The sequence below is a fragment of the Pantherophis guttatus genome, chromosome 2, assembly GCF_059756535.1.
Source record: "Pantherophis guttatus breed Tessera chromosome 2, ASM5975653v1, whole genome shotgun sequence".
NCBI lineage: Eukaryota > Metazoa > Chordata > Lepidosauria > Squamata > Colubridae > Pantherophis > Pantherophis guttatus.
Window position 1 is genome coordinate 265,367,386 of NC_142064.1, and position 11,460 is coordinate 265,378,845.

Sequence of the window (11,460 nt, forward strand, 5' to 3'; positions counted from 1 at the left end):
ATGATGATTATCCCTAACTTGTTTGTTCAGGCCTCCCAAGTATTCACTCATCGCCACAGAAACAGAGCAAGAAGTTCCCCATGCAAAAAGCGAGAACTATGTATTTATATTTACTTATTTATTTATTTCGTCAAGCATGTATTAGATAACAGATATAAGTATAAACATGATTATGAATACTTGAAATATATTCATATAATATATATATATATATATTATAAATATATGTACATGTATATACATTATATATACATATATGTATATATAAAGTGTTTTTCTATCGAGACACCTGGTCTACCCCAACATGGGAGGGAGCATAGTGCTTCCCTTTCGCCTTTCAGCTCCAATCCAGAAATATAAATTTGAGGTGTGTGTGTGTGTATACATATACATATACATATACATATACATATACATATACATATACATATACATATACATATACATATACATATACATATATATATATATATATATACACCAAATATATTTTACTGATAAAAGAAATAAAGGGAGAGCAGAATGCTCTCTCCCACATGTTGGTGTTATATATATACGTCTTCTTAAGTTTTCGCGGGTGTGTATATGCAAAAAATTAAAATCTCGGGTGTTTTCCCGCATCATGTTAAATAAGTTAGTTAAAATGTTTAAAATTCTGGTTAAAATCCTAGCTTAAAATTTGTAAGGATTTTTGGAAGATTTTAAGCTAGGATTTTAACCAGAATTTTAAACATTTTAACTAACTTATTTAACATGATGCGGGAAAACACCCGAGATTTTAATTTTTTGCATATATATATGGATGTGTGTGTGTATTTATATGTAAATATATATATAGTATAATGAGATGAAAAATACTACACCAAGGGGAGGGACCTTTCATGGTTTAGTGGGGACTGGAACTTGGGTGTCCCCACTCCTAGTCCAGCAACAACACCTCCCCTCTGGCAGGACCCCAGCTCTAACAGGAAAGCCATCCAGAGAGACTCCCTACTGCACATTGGTCTCCTCCCTATGAACTGCAGGAAGAATAAGCCAACGTTGATAGTCCTCACGTAGTGACCACAATTGTGATGGGCAATTCTGGCAAATCGCTTTATTGCAACAGGCTTTTGACCTCACTTCTTTTCTGGTCGTTAAGTGAATCAATATGGATATTGAGATAGCACTGGATGTCATTTGCTGGAAGCATCGTGGGGAGGAAATAATTGTTCTCCTATCCAGCTGGTGGGTTACCCAGAAGGATATGAAGGATCATGGTGAGATATTTCTGCTGGGAGCTCCCCTTCCTCTGAGACTGATGAGTGGACTTTGGGATTATGAGCACACACAAATGGATGGCTCTGTCCCAAATGGAAGGGTTTGAGCCAGAGCTCTTCCCAAGAAGATGCCACGGGGACCACAGCCACTTCTTAAAAGCGCCCTTACCATGCTTCTTTCTAATCCTTCTCTTCAATAGCCTAGTTATCCTACCTCCCTCAACTGATAGTCATACGATTTAGCATCCAGACCCTTTATTATCTTTATTGATCTTCTCTGCACTTTCCAGGGTCTTAATATCTTTTCTGTATTGTGGTGACCAGAACTGGATACAGTATTCTAAGCGTGGTCTCATAGCATAGTGTGAAGCAGTACTATTACTTCTTGTTGTCTTGACACAATCCCTTTGTTGATGCACCCTAGGACTACACTGGCTTTTTTTTAGCAGCTACAGCACATTACTGGCTCATACATATCCAGTAGGACACCTAGATTCCTCTGACCCTTAATACTGTTGAGCCAGGTACTACCTATTCTCTACCTGTGTGTTTGGTTTTTCCTACCTAAAGACAAGACCTTACTTTTCTCACCACTGAACTGCTTTTTCCTGGCCCAATGCTCATGTCTCTCAAATTCTGGATCTTGAGTCTACTAAAATATTGGCTCTTCCACCCCACTTGGTGTCTTCAAATTTCATGAGTTCCCCTTCCATCCCCTCATCTAGATGATTTATGAAGAGTACTGGGCCCAGGACTGAACCTTGAGGTACCCCACTGCATGCTTCTCTCCACGTAGATCTACTTCATTGAGGACTATTGAATGAGTGCAGTTTGTCAGTCACCTGAGAATCCACCTGGTGCTGGTTTTGTCTATCCCACGTTGTTCTATCTTACCTAGAAGTAAGTTGTGGTTCACCTTGTCAAATGTTTTGCTGAAGTCCAAGTATACTATCTCCACAACATCTCGCAGATCCACTAATTTAGTTACTTTATAAAAAATAGCAATAATAATTGTCTGGCATCATATGTTTCTGCTAAACCCATTCTGGCTTCAGTTACAGTTGCCCATCATTTCTATTTCTCCAGAAGAATTAGTGGAAACAGAAAGAGAAGTTTGCTTTAATTAAATAAGTTGTAAAATCCCCAAACTTTTTTAAAAAAAGAATAAAATCAGGGGGCACTGAGCCCAGAAGAACCAAGAGGGGGTCACAGGCATTTCCAAATACCCCAAGTGTCACACTCAGGACCAGCTTTCAGACTGATCAGCCAAGTTCTTTTTATGTTAAAGAAATTCATTCCCAGGGTTTTCAAAACATTTGTGTCTGCTCACTGTCTCCATCATGGGGACCTCAACTTTCACAATGTCTATCGAATCCAATGTGCTGACTCCCTGTATAAATGGGGAAAGACACCTTCAGCACAATGTGATTGCGGGGCCCCTCGACAGACTATCCAGCATATAGTGAGGGAATGCCCTAACAGAAGGTATCCAGGAGATTCTAGGGACTTCCTCTACATAACAACGGCAGCTACTGACTGGATCTCCAAACTCGACATTAAACTTTGAAATGTTATTTCTGTTTTCCTTTTAGGTTTTCTTACTGCTTTTTTATTGTTTTAATTGTTTTTAACCTGTAAAAATGAAGTGTTTTAATACTGTGTGTGACCAACCATATGCTAAATAAATAAATAATCCAATTCAGAATTTGGAGAATCATCAGGGAAGTCAGACAGATCCTCTGTAATGGTGATTTTCTAAAGCTACAAACCCACTGGCATAACCAATTATAACCTTTAGAGGTTGTAAAGTTACAAGGGGAACTGTAGCTTACTTGTTCAGTTTCAAATTTCCATCTCTCAGACTGGCAGTGATAAGAAGACCATCCCTGTATCCGAGAAGAAGGCCCATCAAAACAGATCCAGTTTAGCCATTTTAATTTTTTAGAAGGCACAATTTTTAACTGTGCCTAATGAAATGCCATTCTTTCATAGAATGTAGGACTGGAGCAGATAGCAATACAACACATAAATTAAGAGGCAGAAGCCTAACTGCAGCTCACATCATCAGAGTCACAGAGTGCATGGACCGATGTATGACTAAAACTGAAATTATGAAGAGCAGGGAAGGGAAGCTGAGGAAGACAGATTGGTCATAGAGATGCAAAATGCAGAAGAGATTGATTACAAGTTAACCATCATAATGCCTTAGAAATCCACTGTATGTGTGGAGTCCTCATCATTGAGCAAGAGTTGGGAAATGAGCTTTACATTACCTTTTTATTATTAAACTGGATACCCGTGCTTCCCTAGGAAACTATGTGATGGGGCTTAATAAATTGACACTTACTGTAAAGCTTGAAAATTAATGAGTAGTTATGATCGGACTCTCCTCTCCCCTTCTCCTCCTCAGCCTTTCCCTACAGAAATGTCTCCTATCCTATCTCCTTCTCTCCCTCAGCCTTGCTCCACAGAAGACTCCCTCATCCCCTTCTCTCTCAGCCTTGCCCCACAGAAGACTCCCATATCCTATTCCCTTCTCTCCCTCAGGCTTGTCCCACAGAAGCCTCCCCTATCCTATTGCCTTCTCTCCCTCAAGCTTGCCACAGAGGCCTCTCCTATCCTATTCCCTTCTCCCTCAGCTTTGCCCCACAGAAGCCTCCCCTATTCCATCCCCTTCTCTCCCTCAGCCTTGCCCCACAGAAGCCTTTTCTATGCTATCCCCTTCTCTCCCTCAGCCTTGCCCCACAGAAGCCTCCCTATCCTCTCCCTCAGCCTTGCCTGACAGAAACCTCCCCTATCCTATCCCCTGCTTGCTGTTGCGAAAGTAAAACTGAAAGTGAAACTCCTCTCCTCTGTTGTGTTTTGCATTTGGGACAGATTTCTTTTCAGTGGGGAGGGGGAGTAGAACTCCATAGTATCAGTGTGTTAATTATAATACAGGAAATACTAATGCTCTGATAGTCATTTTGAAAAATCCTTTCTTAGTGAGCACCTAGAAGCAAAGAGGAAGATACATGGCAAATTTCAAGTTTGTACACTTTATGGTTCTGGAGATTTTGTGATTAGAATATGAGTGGTTTTCGCTTTTATATATATAGATTCAGTTATTATTAAACTTTATTGCTGCTCATGTCACAGTTTGAGGCAACTCTGAGCATCTTGTCTTCCCTAATGTTCATAGCAACACTGACAATACCCATTTTTTACATGTCAAACGCTTCTGATCATTCTAACAAAATGCATTTTTAAAAATGAGACATTTTCTATTGTACATTTTTTTTTTCTCATGTTAAGGTAGCAAAACAAGATCGGTTTTTTCCCTCTTCTGCGTGACAGAGGACAATGTGGCAAAATGGCAACCACTTCCACAAGTCCACCGCATAGCATAGCTCAGGGATGAATTCAGGGCTCATTGAAAATGGTGGTGGTTTCCAGGACACAGTCATGAGGCCCAAGGATGTGTGTCCTTCCCTCCCTCCCCAACATGAGATCAGAGAGGAGGATGGGAGGTCTGGTGGGATTGGAGTCAGGTGTAAGGGGACCCTGGGGCAGAGTGAAGGGCTGAACGGAAACAAGGGTTAGGAAACAAGAGCACAGGGTGTCTTGGAGGGTGGGGGAGGCCTAGGGATACCTACAGCAGACAAGCCTGGCCCTGCACTAGGCTTCCAAGAATTTTCCCCAGTGCTGAGGTAGCCAGTATTCTGCTCAGCAACTCGTACATTCAATTACTAGCTGACTCAGGGAGAGCAGGGGGATTCGGGTAGTTAAGGAAAGCAGTCTCACTTAACAGTCATTGCAACATGCAACCATAATTGCAAGTCCCATAATACCGTGTTTCCCCAAAAATAGGACATGTCCCGAAAATAAGGCCAAGCCTGATTTTTGGGATGGGCGTAAACATACGCCCTCCCCCCAAAATGAGCCCTAGCGATAGGGTGGGTGTGGCTAGCACAGGAGGCAGCCCTTTCCCAGTCATCTCAGGGCTTCTTGGCCCCTTAATTGGATCAGCTGAGCCACTCAGGCCGCCATTCACAGCTGATTCGTGGGTGCTGCTCAGGCTGCCACCTCCAGCAAGCATGGCCAAGTGATGCACCCCACACGCCTTGAACCTGCCTTACCTACGGAACAGCTGCCTCATGGGTGCCACTCAGGCCGGTGCCTCCAGCAAGTGCGGCCATTTTTGCCATGAATTGTGGCCACTTCTGCCGCAGGAGGCCAAGCCTTGCGCCCCATGTGCCTCGCACCGACCTTCCAAAGGGTACTGTAGCAGCAGCTATCCACAATTTTTTTACTCTTATTTCATCCTGACAGTACTGGGCCATGTGGATCGGGATGAAATAAGGTTTAAAAAAATGTGCATAGCTGCTGCTACAGTATCCTTCGGAAGGCCGGTGCAAGGCACAAGTCTCCTGCTGTTCAAGTGGCTGCACCCAAGGAGCGCTTTTGGTAGAGAAGGCAAAGGGGAAGCGATTGCTTGCAAACTCCCGCCCTGCTCTCGCCTCTCCGCCGGGCGACTCCTGGCAGCCCCAGATGCCCAAAGCCCACGCCCCCCGGCTCCCTTTTCCACAGTTCCTGGCTCTTTATCGAGGGTGGTGGCAGGTGGGGTGGGGGAGAAATGAGACACACTCTTGCCATCTCTTCTTCCCCTCTCACCGGGCATAGCAGGGCTTCCTGCCCCTGCCCAAATTGGATGCAATTTGGGGGTAGCAGGTGGGAGGAGTGGGACTGGGGAGACGTGAGATGAGTCTTACCAGCCTTGTAGCTCCGTTGCGTGTCTCGCCGTTGTCTGCAGGCAAACATGTTGTAGGGTAAAAAAAACATTGCGAGTTCAATCAAACTTCTTGAACTTGCGAGAAGTTTGGTTTTACCCTACAATGTGTTTGCCTGCAGACAACGGCGAGACATGCAACAAGGCAGACAAGAAGCACGTCTCCTGTCTCCCTGGCCCCACCCCTCCCCACCTGCAATCCCCAAATTGATTCCAATTTGGGCAGGGACAAGAAGCCCTGCCATGCCCGGCGAGAGGGGGAGAAGAGACAACATGAGGAGCCCTGTCATGATCCACGCATCTCACTTTCCCCCCACCCTATCTGCACCCTACGCTCACCGCCTCCTGCATCCCCCAAAATAATAAGATCCCCCAATAATAAGGCCAAGCCATTTTGGGTTCAAAAAATATAACTCAGGGTCTTATTTTCAGGGAAACATGGTAATTGTATTTTGAGGACTACTTTTATGCTGGGTGGGGACTTCTGGGGTTAAAATCTGGGTGAAACCAAGCTAGAACCAAACTCCACATGTGGGTCTATAATCAACGTACATACAAAAGCACCATCCAAAATTTCTTTTTGAGGAATTCCACTACTTCTGCAAAAAGAAATATCCAGAAGATTCTGCCATTTTCCACTTTCCTTTTCTCTCCACCTACAAGTTTAATCCTGAGAAATTTGAGTAAAAAGAATCAGACCAGAATTCAAACAGTCAATTTCTCACCTACACTTTGAATGGGAGAGCACAAATGAAACTCAAGCCTCCTCTAAACTCTTCAACTTTTGCCTCATGTGGATTTCCTTGTGTGCAATAAGGGATGGTTTATGCTTGAAGTAAAGTCCACAGACTGGACAAGGTTTCTCCATGGTGTGAATCCTCTGGTGTCTCATGAGGTGGAAATTCTAAGTAAAACGTTTTCCACAGTCAGGACATTCAAATGGTTTTTCTCCTGTGTGAGTACTCTGGTAAATCATGATGTTGAAATTTTGACTGAAACTTTTCCCACAATCTGGACATTCAAAGGGTTTCTCTCCTGTGTGAGTTCTCTGGTGTATTATGAGGTGGGAATTTCTAATGAAATGTTTCTCACAATGAGGACATTGAAAAGGTTTCCTTTCTGTGTGAGTCCTCTGGTGTCTCGCTAGCGTGGAATTATCGCTAAAACTTTTCCAACAGATAGGACATTGAAAGGGTTTCTCTCCTGTGTGAGTCCTGTGATGTGTCACCAGGCTGGAATGATCACTAAAGCATTTCTCACAAATAGGACATTCAAAGGGTTTCTCTCCTGTGTGAGTCCTCTGGTGTCTTATGAGGTGAGAATTCTGACTAAAACCTTTCCCACAGAAAACACATTGAAAGGGTTTCTCTCCTGTGTGAATCCTCAGGTGAGTTATGAGATAGTAATTCTGACTAAAACATTTCCCACAGATAGGACATTGAAAGGGTTTCTCTCCTGTGTGAATCCTCTGATGTGTCACCAGGCTGGAATTATCACCAAAACCTTTCCCACAGATAGGACATTCAAAGGGTTTTTCTCCTGTGTGAGTCCTCTGATGTATCACCAGGCTGGAATTATCACTAAAACCTTTCCCACAGATAGGACATTCAAAGGGTTTCTCTCCTGTGTGAGTTCTCTGGTGTCTTATGAGGTGGTAATTCTGACTAAAACATTTTCCACAATCAGGACATTCAAAGGGTTTCTCTCCTGTGTGAGTCCTCTGGTGTGTCACTAGGCTGGAATTATCACTAAAACCTTTTCCACAGATAGGACATTCAAAGGGTTTCTCTCCTGTGTGAGTCCTCTGGTGTATTATGAGGTGGGAATTTCTAATGAAACATTTCCCACAATAAGGACATTCAAAGGGTTTCTCTCCTGTGTGAGTCTTCTGGTGTCTCATGAGGTGAGAATTCTGACTAAAACCTTTTCCACAGATAGGACAATGAAAGGCTTTCTCTCCTGTGTGAGTCCTCTGGTGTCTCATGAGGTGGGAACTTCTAATGAAACCTTTCCCACAATCGCGGCACTCATAGGGTTTCTCCATGGTGTAAATCCTCTGATGTATTACCAGGCTGGAATTACAGCTGGAACCTCTCCCACGGTCAGGACATTGAAAGGGTTTCTCTCCTTTGAGATTCCTCTGGTGTATCATCAAATTGGAATTACAACTGAAAGTTTTACCACAATCAGGACATTCAAAGAATTTTTCTCCTATGTGAGTCTGTAAGATTCAAAGAAAAGTAGAACTTTAATTGTTTATAAAATGGTTAGATTTGATGTGAAAAAAGAAAAAAGTATATATTACAATGAAAAAGCAAACATGTCCCAATACTACCGTGTTTTGCTGAAAATAAGACCCACCCCGAAAATAAGCCTGAGTCTGATTTTTGGAGTGGACCTAATATAAACCGTACCCCAAAAATAAGCCCACGAGTATGGGCTTGGCCAGCATGAGAGGCGGCGAGCACACGGGAGGGGGGAGTGAGGGTGTCCAGCTGCAGCTGAATCCTGCTGGCCCCTTGGGGCAGCGCAGCAACTACTAATCCTGAGCGTGGAGGCATGTGTTTTGCCTCCTTTATAGAAGGCCTGTTCTGATCACTGTGTTGCAGCATAGCACGGGGTAGTGGGAGAAGAGAGAAAGCCTTTTGATTCCTGTGCATGTCTTTTCACTTTTGATGAAGTGTAAACGTGTGTGTTTGTGTGTGTTTGTGTAGCGGAGGGACAGATGGTGGCGGTGGCAAGGGCTGGGGAGGAGCGAGAGGGAAGGCGAGGAACTACTCATTAATCTGACGGGAGGAGGGAAAGGTTTCACGGGCGCTGGGCACAACTCTGCCCTCTGCCTTCCTCGCTGGGTTCCACATTTGAGGCATGATAGAGCAAACCACAAGGCAGCTGGCAGCATGACTTTCGCCCATCTCTTGCTTAGTGCGGTGATTCTGCTTGTTGGGCTGCTTCACAAAGCCGGCAGCTCCACAGCCAGCCACTTTGCTTTTCCCCTCTTTTTCCTCAGGAGAGGTTCACAGGAGGCTTACGCAGTGGCATCAGCAACAGGTGGAGGCAGAAGCATGGGGGAGGCAGAGGTGATCCCAACACACTGCCCACTCCATCCCACCATCTCTCAGCTTGCCCATGGCTTAGCCGAACCAGCACAGGATGTCTGGATCACTTGTCTACCCCATAACTCTGCCTGCTGCCAGTGCTGCCACGCAAGTCTCCCATGAGCCTCCCATACCCAGGCAGCCATGCAGCATGTCCAGATCACTTGTCTTCTCCCCCCGCACCTGTCACTCCACGCTTCGATTTAATGATATTTGCACTCTGCCAAGAAGGCCAAGGCATGCTGAGAGCTTGGCCCGTTGCAGTCGTGGGCAAGCAGACAGTGTGATGGAGAGGGTGGGGACAGCAGTAGTGCTTAAAAAAAGTAAGACCTCTCCCAAAATAAGCCTGAGTGCTTATTTTCAGGCGGTATAATACTCTCTTACCTTATTTATGATTCATTTGACCCATGGAAGACTACTGAGATCCATGTTCAACATTCAAATTCAGTTGTTTAAGTTGGGTCAATCACAAATTCTTAGCAATGCAAAAGACTATCATGAAATATATCTTGAAGTGCTGGGGATAGATTATATAATTGCAGACCTATCCTTACAGAGAGAAATACGGATACAGCCACCTACACATGTATACATGGAGAAAATCTATGTCTTTCAGGCCTGACAAAATGTCCCAAAATGGTTACAGTCAAACCTTCTGAGCTAAATTTAGAGATGTGGGGGCTTTAACTGATGAAATGATGCCAAAAGCCTCTGCAAGATTTGAAGCACCATTTTTGCTCATGGAAATCCTCAACTGCAAATAAGAGCAGAAAACACTGTCCACAAGAACTCTGGTGACATCCCCACTCAAATAGTCCTCACTTAACCTACTGCAATTGGAACTGATATTTGCATCACGAAGAAACTCCATCATTACGCATGATGTCACATGACAGTGCCAACTTGCATCTGTTCCTCTGTAGTTAAGCAAATTACTTTGGGTTGTTAAAGGCAATTTCATATGACTGTAACTTGCAATTTCTTGCCAGTATACCCATGGGTTGTTAAAGGCAATTTCATGTGACTGTAACTTGCAATTTCTTGCCAGTATACCCACTGATTTTGCCTATCAGAAGCTAGCTGGGAAGGTCACAAATTGGGATCATAAGTGTGGGACGCTGTGGCCATCATAAATGTGCAACTATTGGATGGAACTAATCAGGAGAGAAGCAACCTAGATTCTAGAACTTCGTTAGGAAAAACTTCCTAACAGTGGGAACAATTAATCAGTGGAACAGCTTACCTTCAGGAGTTGTAGGTTCTCCATCACTGGTGGCTTTTGGAAGAGATTGTACAGCCATTTGTGTGAAATGAGCAGGGGATTGGGACAGAAGTTTCAGATCATTCCAGTGATGGGACCACCCACAACATCTGGAGGGAAGCCGTTCCCAAAGAATCAACCTTAATTAGAAAGAGACTTTTTAAAGCTTCCCACCAGCAGAAAATTGCAGCCATCTGTTGGGGAGGGAAGGAACTGCAGCAGCAGCAGCTGACATGCTTCAGCCCAGTTGCTTCTCCGCTTCCAGGCCGTGGAGGAAACCAAACAGCCCGACTTGCTCCCGGACTCTCCTCCCACCTGCCCTAAATTCACTTACCAGCTTCTGCTTCCAGATATGGAAGAGGACAAAAGCCTCCTTGCACACCACCTTCCTCCCATGAGCGACCCAAGAGAGGAAGTTCCTCTGTGCTTCTCCTTTTCTCCCATCCCCTCTAGGAAGTAAGTACTTTATGGTTTTAACTCTTTAAACCCAGACACAGAGCCTGCCTACTGTATGGTCAGCTTTCTAAGTACAGATGTTGTTCCCTTCACCTCCATCACCAGATAGGAAACGCTTGTTCTGTCTCTACATAAGGCGTGTGGAAGATGTTTTTACTGATTTAATTGTATCAAGTCGTTTTTTGACTTCTAGCAATTGACCTTTGCAACTTAGCCAAGTGAAATAGTGAAATGTGATGCTACTTAACCTTACCAAGATTAGCTATGTGATTTTTTTTTACAGAATTACAGAATAAGCTTCATTGGGGGTGTCTGTCAGTGGAGATCAAAGCCTCTCTACATCCCAAAACTTCATGATTGATTTTCTTTCTTTCTTTCTTTTTTTTTTTTTGTAAATATTTTTTATTTATTTTTTCAAATTTAAACATAAAAACATAACTTTCAAGAGCAAAAATCTCGATCCGGTCATAGATGGTTACCATGCTTACATTCCTTTCACAAGCTCAATTCACAATTTCTATTACATCTTTTATAAATAAACAAAAAAAGAAAGAAAAAGAAGATAAAAAAGAAATTCAAAACTTAAGAAAAAACCAATTTTACCCCAAATTTCACATT

At 43.5% G+C, this 11,460-nt stretch overlaps 1 protein-coding gene across 1 annotated transcript; it reads right to left on the reverse strand.

Annotated features, from left to right (window-relative positions):
- Nucleotides 1-4,281: 4,281 nt before the first annotated feature.
- LOC117660227 (uncharacterized) lies at nucleotides 4,282-10,842 on the reverse strand. Its single transcript, XM_034408289.3, has 2 exons — nucleotides 10,721-10,842; nucleotides 4,282-8,248 (listed from the first exon to the last, which is right to left on the reverse strand). Exon 2 carries the CDS (start codon nucleotides 8,177-8,179, stop codon nucleotides 6,932-6,934), a length of 1,248 nt encoding a protein of 415 aa, XP_034264180.1. The 5' UTR covers nucleotides 8,180-8,248; nucleotides 10,721-10,842; the 3' UTR covers nucleotides 4,282-6,931.
- Nucleotides 10,843-11,460: the final 618 nt, after the last annotated feature.

Coding starts and splice junctions, on each gene's coding strand:
- LOC117660227 (XM_034408289.3), bottom strand. CDS start 8,179: ATGATACACCAGAGGAATCTCAAAGGAGAGAAACCCTTTCAATGTCCT.